This window comes from Phyllostomus hastatus, unplaced genomic scaffold, assembly GCF_019186645.2.
Source record: "Phyllostomus hastatus isolate PE091 unplaced genomic scaffold, TTU_PhHast_1.1 phas_contig_471, whole genome shotgun sequence".
Lineage (NCBI taxonomy): Eukaryota > Metazoa > Chordata > Mammalia > Chiroptera > Phyllostomidae > Phyllostomus > Phyllostomus hastatus.
The window spans coordinates 155,479-168,231 of NW_025333887.1; the positions used below are offsets into that span (position 1 = coordinate 155,479).

The 12,753-nt window shown below is 49.6% G+C and overlaps 1 protein-coding gene across 1 annotated transcript; it reads right to left on the bottom strand.

The window, feature by feature from the left end:
• Positions 1 to 9,605: 9,605 nt before the first annotated feature.
• Positions 9,606 to 11,283, bottom strand: TREX2 (three prime repair exonuclease 2). The gene is made up of 2 exons (XM_045845455.1): positions 11,228 to 11,283; positions 9,606 to 10,618 (listed from the first exon to the last, which is right to left on the bottom strand). Exon 2 carries the CDS (start codon positions 10,582 to 10,584, stop codon positions 9,874 to 9,876), a length of 711 nt encoding a protein of 236 aa, XP_045701411.1. The 5' UTR covers positions 10,585 to 10,618; positions 11,228 to 11,283; the 3' UTR covers positions 9,606 to 9,873.
• Between the last annotated feature and the right edge of the window lie 1,470 nt (positions 11,284 to 12,753).

The window sequence follows — 12,753 nt, forward strand, 5'->3', positions numbered from 1 at the left end:
CATGATATAAAACAGAGCTGTGTATCCCATGTTTATTGGTCTGAAGACTTATCATTGTTCCAAGATTTTTTAAAACTTCTTTTGAGCAAAGATTTCTAACAGAAAAACAAAATCAAATTGAAATAAGGAAGTATAAATCAAATTAAACTTTTGTATTTTTCCAGAATATTCTTCACATAATATATAATATAGTTTCCTTCCATATTCTGGCTAGTTAAGTGGGAACAAAGTGAAAGGAGGTAGAGGGAGAGTGAGCCAGGTAGGCAGAGAAGGGATGGGGAGAGAAAGACAAAGGAGGAAAGAGGAAAGCAAGGTTGAGGATAAGGAGGGTAGCTTCACAGTGCTTGTGCACTTGGGTGGAAGACACCTTAGTTATCTCCTCAGATTATGGGGGTAGGATGGAGGAACCAACAAGCATAGAGTATTAGTTAGGAAAGTGGCCACAAGTAGTAGGAAATCTGACTATGGTGGATTAAATAATTAGATATTTAATTTTTTCACATAAGGAATCTGAAGGTAGTTTGCTGGCACTGGTTCAGCAGCAGAGCACTGACATCTCTCTAATTAGCTTAGCTTTGTCTCTTTGTCACAAAATAGCTGCCAAAGCTCCAGCAATCACATATATATCCAAGGACAAAAGAAGCAAAGGGCAAGGCCAACTGCGTCTGTCCCCTTTTATCAAGAAAGCAACAAAATCCCAGAAGTTTGCCAAGCAGGCTGCTACTTAGGTCTCAGCCACAACTGGATAACATGGTATCCTTAGTTGGAAGAAAGGCTGGGAAAGCAGGGCACAAGATTGTCATGACCTGTCACCTGAGGCTAAGCGCACTGATGAACTAAACAAAATTGGAGTCTTATCCCAAAAGATGGTTGGAATGGGTATTGGGTGGTGTTATGGGTTGAATTTTGCACCTGCCCCCCAAAAGATATGTTGAAGTTCTAACCCCCAGTACCCTTTGACTTTATCTCAAGATCTTGGAAATAGGATCTTTGCAAATATAAATAGTTAAGATGAGGACACTCTGGAGTAGGCCAGTCCTTTCATCCAATATGACTGGTGTCCTTATAAGAGAGGACAGGGGAAAAAAGGCTATGTGAAGATGGAAGCAGAGCTTTAAGGGATGGGTTCACAAGCCAAGGAATGTCTGGGGCCACCAGAAGCTAGAAGACATGAGGAAGGATCCTCCCCTAGAGTTTCTGGAAGGAGCCCAGCCATGCTGACACCTTGCTGTCTACCCGTGGACCTCACCTCTTTATTCCTAAAACCTCAGTGGCTGGGAAGCCATGTGCCAGCAAGAGAAGAAGGTCAACCTTGCTTGAGCTCCCTCCCCACATGTGAGCACTCTGCATATTCACTTGCATGTTCTCATGGCTGAAGTAGATACTATCCTGACCTCTGTTTATAAGTGAGGAAACTGAGGCTCAGAGGTGGAGAGGAGCTGTTGGAGGCCTCCCCACTAGTAAACAACAGATTCTTGCTCAGATTCAGGGAACCTCAGCACCACAGCTCTTTCCACTCCAGCCACCTGGATTTCCCCCAGACTAGAGGGAATCCAGCTGGCCCTCTCATTTTCCCAACTTGGCCCATTTGGGGATGATTCCTTACAGTTAGCAGATCCAAAGATAAAATTACATCAAAGTCAATTTAATTTTATGAAAAGGATTTTGCAAAAGAGAAATGCTGTGAAATCCTGCTTTGGGAACTTCAAAAGCCTTGACCCCCGTCTAGGTTGTCAGCTGTTCACTCTCCAGAGAGCTGAGGGTTGGGACCTGGGAGCAGTGCCAGTAGTGCTTTCTTTGGTCAGATGCCATGTGCCTCAGTTTTCTTCCTCGTGATAAAGATGAAAAGACTCTTCATCTTTTCATCACTGCTCTGGGCTGGCCCTGGGCTGGGTGTGGAGGCCCAGTGGTGAGCAAGACAAAATGCCTGCTGTCTCAGAGCAGGCTGACTTTCTAGTGACAGGAGTGCTACAGGCAGGGAGGAAAAATACAGCAGGGGAGCAGTGGATAGGGTGAAAGGGTGGTCAGAGAGGGTATTTCTCAGAAGAGAGACATTTGGGCAGAGACTTGATTGAGATGGACATCTGGAAAAGGGCAGTCCAGGAAGAGGACACAACCATTGCAAAGGTCCTAGGCAGTAAGTTGGTTTCCTGGGGCTGCCATAACAAATACCACAAACTAGGTGCCTTAAAACAACAGATACTTTGTCTTTGACTTTCCTACAGGCTGGAAGTCCAAAATCAAGGTGTCAGCAGGGTCCAGCTCCCTTCAGAGGCTCTAGGGAAGGGTCCTTCCTTAGTTTTACCAGCTTCTGATGGTTCCAGGCATCCTATGGCTAGTGGCCAGATTCCTCCCGTCTCTGCCTATGTCTTCATGTGGCCTTCTGCTTTGTCTTCTCCTCATATGTCTCTTATAAGGACACTTGTCACTGGATTTAGGACCCATCTCAAGATCATTAATGTAATTATATATGCTGGAACCCTTTTTCTAAATAAGGTCACATTCATAGGTCCAGGGATCAAGACATGGATGGATCTTTTGGGAGGCCCCCATTCAGCCCAATAGAGACAGGAAAATACTTGGTGTGTTGGAGGTCATGTGGCTGGAGCCCAGGGAGCTGAGAGGAGGGATGGGGTAGTAGGGCAGAGGCAGCCACGTAAGGATCAGAAGCCAAGACAAGAAGAGTACAAGCCAAGCATCAAGTTAGTACAGGGCTCAAAATAACTACAGCTATAATCATAGCTGACATTCTCTGTCCATCTGCTATGTGCTGGGCCCTGGGTACAATCCAGCCTTCTGGCAATACTCTTATCTCCCTTTTACAGATGAGGAAACTCAGGCCTGTTGGGTAACCTTTGCTCATCACAGAGTTGGCAAACAAAGAAGGGCGGAGAGGCAGAGCCCAGAACCCAAGCTTTTCCACAGCAAAGCCTGAGCACATCACTAAGAGTAGAAGCTCCCTCCCAATTGCTGAATACCGCTTGCCACTCCTGTGGGGCCTGGGCCAGAGTAAGAACATGTGAGGGAAAGGTCAGTGATTCCTTGCTCTTCTTCCTCTTTCTCCAGGAACATGATTTTCAGGTTCTCAACCTGACACGCCTGGTTGTTGGGCAAAATGCTCCATACACCCAAGTTGCCAGGGTTGAGGTTGGAAAGCAGAGAGGTTTCTAGCTGTCAGCAGGAGAACCTGCTGAAAAGTCCAGCTTTCCTGCCTCCTCTCACTCCTCCTCCTCCTGGCCCATTGGCTGGTCCTTGCCAGCCATCATCATCCACCGTCACTCTGCAAGGCTGGCCCTCTGGCTGCTCACACCTTATCCCTGAACTTTCCAGATTCCCTTTCTCGCCTGGTCCCCATCCCTTGGGGCTCCGGCCCCTCCAGTCATCCCATACAACAGCCCATGTGGATGGTGTGCACTTACCACTTCAGGTGACAGCACCAAGCTAGAGCTTTCAAAAGATGCCAACCACAGGAACAGTTATCAGCAAGCTTGCCAAAAGCACTCCATGAGAACACTGGTTTTGTCCAGGTTGGTTGGTGGCAGTGAGAAGAGGCATAAAGATGGCAGGGAAGTCTTCTGGAGAAGGCACAATCTACCTGGGACACTGGACCAGGAAGCTGAGGCCTCCATCCAGCAGAGAGCTGCCTGACTGTCCCCCAGGGCATTCACAGCACAGAGGAAAGGGCCAGGGACATAGCAGCCTTTAGCCCCAGCTCGGCCCTCTGGGCCCAAGAGTTCTGGGGCTCACAGTGGATAGTGACAAGCCTCCTGCCAGCCTTACAGCCCAGGAAGGATTTTCTTAAGGGCTCAGAAGTACCACTTTCCCAGTCAGGGCACAAGCTTGAGTTGCAGGCTGTATCCCCAGTATGGGGTGTGCTAGAGGCAACCATACATTGACGTTTTACTCCCTCTCTTTCTCCCTCCCTTCCCCATCTCTCTAAAATAAATAAATAAAATGTTTAAAAAAAGAAGTACCTCTTTCAAATGCAAACCCCAAAGAAGGTAGTGCCTTGCTCTGCTTCTGGCTCCGTCACCTGCCTGAAGCAAAGAGAATGCCCAGATGACCGCCCTGATTACCAGGTGACCAACTAGAGTGGGCTATGGTATTTTTAAATCCTCACCAGAGGATATATTTACTGATTTTAGAGAGAGAGAGGAAGCATGTGCGCGGGAGAGAAACATAGAAACACTGATCGGTTGCCTCCTATGTGTGCCTGGACCGGGAATCAAATGCGCAACGTTTTGGTATATGGGACGACTCTCCAACCAACTGAACCACCCAGCAAGGACTAGTATGGGCTATCTGGAGAAGCATCTGCCTGGCTAGATAAAAGGCTGGGGTTTCCTTCTGGATTTGTGGTCTCCTTGATGGACTGTCTGACATGGGCGTGGCGGCACTTCTGTTGAATGTTTATTCAGCATCAAAGCTGTTTGCTTTCATTTCCACATTTGTAGAGAGGACTCTCTCTGGGTGGTCAGGGTCTAGGGAGGAGGGGACCTCAGTGAGAGACTGTGGATCTGGGCCCTAGGGCAAGGATCCAGGCTTCATGGATGATAGGCAATGAGATAAAGCCTAGAAAAGAAAGACCACATGACAGTTTTTGTGCTGCTTCATTGTCAGCATCACCTTGGCTTGGCTAATCTAGAGTACCCAGTTTTTGGTCAGAAATCAGTCTAGAAGTTGCTGTGAAGGGATTTTGTAGATGAGTTTAACACTGAAATCAGTAGACTTTGAGTAAAGTAGATCACCCACCATATGTGGGTGGGCTGTACCCAATTTGCTAAAGGTCTCATGAGAAAAAGACTGATATTCAGCCAAAGAGGAAGGAATTCTGCCTCCAGATGGACTTTGGACTCAAAAATGCAATCCTTATATAGTGATTACCAGAGGGAAAGGGAGGCAGGTAGAAGAGGATATATAGGGGGGATAAATAATGATGGAAAGGGACTTGACTTGGGGTGGTGAATACACGATACAATCTACAGATGATGTGTTATGGAATTGTACAACTGTAACCTATATAATTTTATTAACCAATGCCACACCAATAAATTCAACAAAGAATAAGAATAAACTAAATTTTGAAAACAATTTAAATGCAACCATTCCCTAAGTCTCCAGCCCACTGGACCATCTTGCAGATTTTGGACTTGCCAGCCCCCACAACCATGTGAGTCAATTCCTTATATATGCATCCTACTGGTTCTGTTTCTCAGGAGAGCCCTACCTGATCCAGTCTTAAAGCTATAAATATGAACACACATCAATTAACTACATAGAGAAAAACTACTGGATGGGAAGAAGATCTCAATAAAATGAAATTTTAATGGGCTATTTTAATGTAATGTTATAAAATTGTGTCCCCTAGAAAAGTTATACAGCCCTCAAACAACCTTAAGCAGCACATCTCATCTTCAGGTCATTATCCAATAAAATTAGAAATACATGATAAAAGATGACCACAAAGTTTTAATGACTTAGATAAACTGTACTATGCAAGCATTAGATTGGTGAGGAAATGAAAAGCAAAATTAGGAAACTTCCCTAATACAAAGCAAACAGGAATGTTAACTAGCAAAACCATGGGACACAGGAAACTGCCATTTGGGGGAGACTGGAGGCTTTGAGAATCTTAGTTATTCAAGATGGAAGGTGACAAAGGAGGTTAAACTTCCTCTTAAGAAATTAGGAAAAAAAGAACAAAAACTAAACCAAAAGAAAAAAATGGAATTAATAAAGATAAAAGCTGAACTTAACGAAGCAGAAAATAAAAGCAGAAATCAAAATCTTGGGTTTTTTCTTTGAAAAGACAAATGAAACGCATAAATGAGAAAGGAGATATAGCAGTGGGAAACTGTAACAGTGGGAAATTGTAACCCACCGCACCATTCTTTTGACATTAGTTATCTAAATGCTGACTCTGACTGATATGTGGCTTACAGATAAACAGCATGTTTGTATAAGAATCCTAGGAATTAACTTCAAAAGATACAAATTCCGACCTCAAGGCATCCCAGCTGGAGGAGATTTGCTGACCTTCAGCTGTGGATCCAGGATGACGTGAAGCCAGGATGAGCTGAAGCCAGGACATCTAAACCAGGATGACGCACATCAGACCATCAGTGGCCTTATCAGAATGGACTGTGCCTGTCTGCACATAGAGAACTTTACAACCCTCCCCCTTTGATCTCTTTGTTATCTTCCCCTCTCCCTCCTTGTGAAAATCTCTGCCTCCACTGGAATGTGGAGATGGACTTTGTAATGTGACCCACATCTCCCAGGAGATGGACTTTGAGATGTGAGTCCCCCACCCTCCAGGATATGGGCCTTGTGATGTGAGTACCCCTAGGAGATGGGCTTTGGGATATCAGTCCCTCATCTCCCAGGAAATGGACTTTGAGACATGAGTCCCCCACCTTCCAGGAGATGGGCTTTGAGATGTGAGACCCACCGTCCAGGAAATGGGTTTTGTGACCTGAGCCCCCCATCTCCCAGGAGATGGGCTTTGAGATGTGAGTCCCCATGTTCCAGGAGATGGGCTTTGTGACATGAGTTCCCCATCTTCCAGGTGGCCAGCACCTGAAAATAAACCACTTTTCTTTACATCAGCACCTGCCTCTCGAGTATTGGCTTTCATAGCAACAGGCAGCTAGACCTGCGTTCGGTTACAATATCATCTTGTAATTCCCCCCAGCTGTGTTTGAGAGTTCCAGTTCCCCCACATCTCCACCACCACTTTGTATGGTCGGGTTCTTTTTTTATTTTTATATTTTTGTATTTTTGCCATGCTAATAGATGTTAAATATTCAAGAATTTCAAGTACTGAGTTAAACACCTCCATTATTACAAGTTAAACTATAAACTTCCCCTTCGATTTTATTAAAAACAAAGAAGATACTCAAAACTCTCATCTTACTTCACCACATTTTACTGTTACCTATCACATCCATTTGGTAGGAATCTATGTTACAGTGTGCTACTGGGAATCTCTTCCCCACTTCACATTCACTGATATCATGTGTCACCTGAAATTGGCCTGGTGAAGTATTTATACCATGAGAATCATCACACACTGCAAACCAAAGCTTCACTATTATTGTTTGGTGGATTATGCACACTTGAGTCTGTAGTCATTCCATTGTGAATGGCAAAAAGAGAAAAGAAACAAAGAAAGAAAGGCTTTGCCAATATCAAAAGGTATTACCCAATTCAGCAAAGGAGTCACTCATATCACCAATGAACATGTGAAGTGCTGATATATGTCTTTCTTGTTTCACTTTTGTCTTACTCATTCAGACAAACAAAAATATCAACCAACATTAATGTGGGAACCACGCTCATTCATCAGTTGCAATCATGGGTCTGGTACAGCTACCAGAGTTTGGCAAAAAAAAGAGTCAGTGAAGGGGTTTTGTGAGAATCAACTGGCCACGGGAAAGGTGTAAATAGTGTATTGTATATGTGATTACATATTTGGTATATATTGGAGATTTCAGTATTTGTAAATTGTGCACTCACATCCTTTATATCACTAACATTTACAATGACTTATGTGTTTGTGTATATATATTCATATACACATATCTATCTACCTACATAGAGAGAAAGAGACAGAGAGAGCATGGTTTACATTTACTTTCCTGGAAAGCTGCTGTCACCCATGTATCAGCACATCACTGCTTTCAGACAGCAGTAGGGCAGGCCCCAGCCTGTCTGTGCAGCACAGAAGGCAAGAAGCTTGGCCTGGACAGTTCACCCATGGGCTTGGAGAGAGCACCCAAAACTAGGCCACTGAGGCCACTGTTCTTCTGAGGTCAGGAGAACCCAGAGTGGTGAGGGAGAGGGACCTGGGTCTGTAAGAGATGAGACTGGACCAAACTGGACACCACTCTGGGGTGGTAGCAAGTGGCCACAAATTGGGGTGTTGACCTGCTCACCATGGCCTGTAGTCCAGCCCCTCTGGTTTGCCTGCCAAGTGAGAAGGGACTCTCTTGGCATCACCTACTCAATGAGTGCGTGGCGTGGAGCCTAGCCAGCCTGACAAAGGGGACTTAGCCCTGCTGCCTATGTTCTCGTGGTGCCCCAATTCTTTCAGCTCTTGCCTGGTGTAGGCTCTTAACCTGAGGCCCCACCCTGTCCTGGCCTTGTGACACCCTCCCAGGTGGGTTCTCTCCTGGGGCAGGGAGCTAGCTATCCACCCTCAGGAAGCTCAGCAGTAAACAGACCACACTCCCAAACTAGTCTCTGCTGGATTTTCCCTTATCTTGCACCCTCCCCACCCCCTTCCATTCTGTCTTTGGCCAGGCCCCAACCTCTTTTACTCCTTCCTCCCTCTGTTGCCTCCCCCACCGCCCTGCCACCCGCTGCCGCCTCCAAGTCTGCCCTAGTGCCTTTTCCACATAGCAACCTGAGAGGTATTGTAAAACAGAAACTAGATCTTGCCCCTCTTCTGCTTACAACCCCTTGTGTGTCTCCCCATTACCCTCAGTGTCATTCCAGACTCTGTGGCCTAGGAAATGAGGATGACCTGACATGGCCACTACCTGCGATCTGGCCTCACGATTCTGCCACCTTGCACATTGTAGTGGCTGTAGTCACTTTGACCTACTTAGGATTCCCCAAACGGGCCCAGCTGGATCAAGACTCAAGGCTTTGCTCTTACGAGTCATTCTCAGGTGTGGCCATCCCACCCATCCCACCCCTTCTCTCCTGCTCTCCCTGTCTCTCAGACATCCTTCCCCTGCCTTGTCCCATTGTTTGGTGACACAGAGGGGTGCCCTAGAAGCAGGTTAGCTGGCTCCCCAAGAAGCCCAGCTGAAGCAGCTGCCAAGAAGTGGCCCTCCCCACAGAGCAGCCTCCTGGCCCTCCTCAGGCCATGCCATGAGGAACATGGGCCCAGGATGGACTCCTTCCTAGCTGTCACCCTCACCGCACCAGCTACCCCACCTCTTCTACATGTCTCAAGTCAGCTATGCAGCCCACATGCTTCTGGGCACAGCTCGGATCCCCCATCATACATACCCCCTCACCCTGCACACTCCAGTGGGCCCTTTGCATGTATGTCCATGTGTGGCTGGGGGCACCTCCCTTACTCCCTAGCACCTGATTGCACCAGGCACTGTGTTGCTCTGCCAACCAATCATATCATTCCATCCTGTTGCAGCCACAGAAGCTCCGGAAGAAGGAGATGGCTCAGGGTCCTGCAGGGAGCAAGTACTGGAGCTGGGCTTTATGCCTGTTGGCTCAGCTCTCAGGGCTGAGGAAGCTGGAGCTCCTTGGAGGCTGAGGCAGCAACACTTCTTCCATCTCCCCACAGGGCACAGATTCGGGGCCACAGCAGATGTTCTTAAGACCCTGTTCACTCATTTCTTGGGTCTAAGGTGACAGTGCAAGGAAGGGGTGATAATTGAGGCAAAGGTAGGAGACCAGCCAGGGAGAGGAGGCCTGTGGCTCTAGGTCCACAGCCTGTGAGCACTGATGTCTTCCCCACCCATTCCCCCACCCCTGGGCTCACTGTAGGGGGCTGCTCTGATGGAATCACTGCCTGTCTCTCTGGGCAATGCATTGGGGTATATGACCAGAAAGTCAGCTAGTGAACAGTTGTCAATATTTATTGTGAGACAAAGTGAAGGGTGGGAGCCTGAAGCGGCAAACTCCAGTGGGCAAAAGGTAAGGCTGTGGGACTAGGTAGGCCAGGCAAGTGCATGCCTGAGAGGATGCCTGGCTAAGAGGATGGGGGTGAGGCAGCGAAGTACTGGTCTGGTGCCTGCTCCAGAGCTCAGAGTCTGGCTGAAAGGTCAAGGCTGGTACTGCTTGTGACACAGGAGGTGGGTTTTGTCCCCCTGGGTGGCACTGTCACCAACCCCCTGGCGCTCAGACCCCGAGACTCAGCCCATCAGGTGGCGTGTACATGGGCTTGATGTGGTCCCAGCTCCGGGCCTGCTTATCAGCCCAGGCAAGCAGCTCAGCAGCACGGTGCAGAAAGACCATAAGCAGAGTGTGCACATCACCCTCAGCTGAGTGGGCTGCACTAGGCTCAGCCTGGAAGTAGCGGCGAAAGAGGCTGCCCAGGCTGTAACCCTTGCAGGCCTGGGCTCGTGTGCTGTGGCTGTGGGCATGGTCCAGGCCCCGCAGTGCTGGCAATGTATCCAGGCAGGTAGTATTCGGGGGTAGATGAGCACCTAGTCGCTGCAGCTCCATGCACAGCAGGGGGAAGTCATAATCAAAGCCGTTGTGGGCCACAAGGCAGATGGGGCCCTCCTGGCGGCTCAGAAAGGCCTGCAGTGTCCGCACCACAGCTTCATTGAAACCAGCCTTCTGGCACTGTGCCAGGCCCTCGATGCTCAGGCCAGTGATCTCACTGGCCTTAGAGGTGAAGGGACGCTCTGGGCACATGCACAGCGTGAGCTTATCCAGGACCCGGGGCAGCACAGGGGTGCCAACCTCATCACGTTCTGGGTTCTCCAGAGAGGAGCGGTGGACAGCAAACAGGGAGAGCTCGGCAATCTCGGGGTTTACATTGGGGAGCCCAGTGGCTTCCAGGTCCAGGAAGACAAAGGTCTCAGCCCGAGCGACCGTAGACATGGTGATGTTCACACAGGGACAGTGATACCTAAAGCTGCCGGAACAAGAAGTACAAAACCTGAGGGCCAGAAAAAGGGATGCCTGGGCCCAGCCACCCGCAGGCGTCCCAGTGGCTGAATCTCCTCCAACCTCTCTGGGTATACTTCCTGCCACCCCCATGATGGGACTTGACACTCTGGGAGCAATTTCTAAGGCCCACATTCAGGGAGACTACTAAGGGGTCACCAGAACTAGGACCCAGTGACCAGGGTCTCCTACTCCTGTCTAGGGTGAGGTTTGCCTAGGGTCTCATCACCCCTTCATTCTGGCCCCTAGTCCCTCCTTGACCATTCCCACTACCATCTAGTAAACAATAGGCGTGGTGTGCCCAGAGACCTCTGCCTCCTGCCTTCAGGTCCATGTCATCAGGGACATAGGGAGGTACAGCCCAGGATGGTATCTTCACTGAGACACTGTGGCCAGGAGCCTCAAGCATAGCAGCCCAGGTCTGTATCCCTAGGATCAGTTGCCAGGAGCAGGCACCTGAAAAAGCCTCACAGTCATCTCCAGCCTCCCTGGTGCTCGGATGCTGGCCCCAACCTGGCCTCCACCTGCCTCCGGGCTCTCACTGGCTGTGCTCGACAACCCAACCATGCTGGCTTACCTGGGGCAGACGCTGGCTGGCTTCCTGGGCTGCTGGGCACTTGTCTCCACATAGGCTGCTCCAGGCAGCCTTTAATCAGTGGCCTTTAATCAGCAACTGTGGCCCGCCCCCAGTTGCCTGTTGGGCAACAAGAGGCCTGAGGCTGCAGGACCTGTGTGGCCGGCTAAACACCCCCCTTCACTCACTCACAGCCACCCGGACACACACCCCATGTTTACAGATTGGAAAGCAGGCTCTCAGGAACTCGACTAGCCAACAACCACGGGCTGAGGATGCGTCATCATAGGCACCAGGAGGAAGCCCGAGCCTTCCACCCAGCCCTGTCTCCAAGTCTGAGCTGGCCAGGCAACAGCAGCTAGACCTGGCTGGCCTGGGTTTGATGCCCAGCCCCATACTGGGGCACCTCTCACAAAAGCAAGATGTCCCTTCTCCGGCGCACAGTTCCCTTTCTGTCACTGGGGGTCAGGCTGCCTCTCTTGAGGATAAAGTGATTCTGGAGTGGGAAGGAAGCACCTGCATCCATCATGCTCAGGCATGAAGGGGAAGGATGCATTCTAAGAGTGGGGTGCAGGGTCAGTGGCACTGCAGTGCCTGATGGCAGCTCACCCACCTTGCAGCCAGGAAGGGCTAATAGTATCTGCCTCATGGGTACAGTGACACATAATATCTAAGGAGCCTTTAACAGATAGCAGAGGCTTCCAGGTTAGGAGGAAGGGAGGGTAGGCTTTGGCATAACCAATCCTTCCCCTCTGAAGAATAAGCAATGTAAGCAGCAGGGGTAGGGGACTGCCTCAGCAGCACCCACAGCCTCAGGACCATGACAGCAGGGATCCTGGGCTCCAGGGCCTTCCCAGCCCACTATGTTCAGCCAAGGGCAAAGGACACAGTCAAGACAGGAGGGAAGCAAGGCCATCCCTGAAGCAGGCGGCATCACCTGAGAACCTCATTCTGGAACCAGATGTGCCAGCACTTAGTCTATCAAGTTGTTGGCACATCTGGGCAGTGGTGGCCATGGGTTTGCCTGTCTTCCCACCTCCCACAATAGCCATCAGGGTGGATGCCCCAGGCAGGCAACCAAGGCCAGGGGCTCCAGGAGGAGGCATCTGGAGCAGGAGGAGGCCTGGTGCCCAGCTCCCAGCAACCTCCACAGGAGACTTGGGAATCAAAGGTACAGCTGCAGGGAGCAGAGCAGAGAGCAGGTGCAAGTAAGGCTGGTAACCAGGATGCGCCTTCCCAGCAGGCCAAGCACTTGAAGGGAAGTCCCCCTCAGGCCTGACACTGGGCTGAGGAGGCTGGGTCCCCACTAGTTGTACCTGTTCCTGTGTTAGAAGGGAGGGACGTGGCTGTGATAGGCACACTGCTCAGGAAGATACTGGGCCACCCTGAGAAGCCCAGAGAGCAGCTTCCTGGACAACCAGTCAGGTCACCAGCAGGAATTCCCCTGGCTGGTACCAAGCACTCTGGGGAGGAGGGAAGATGAAACATGGACCCTGCCTGCTGGATCCCAGATGTAGTGAGTGCAAGGG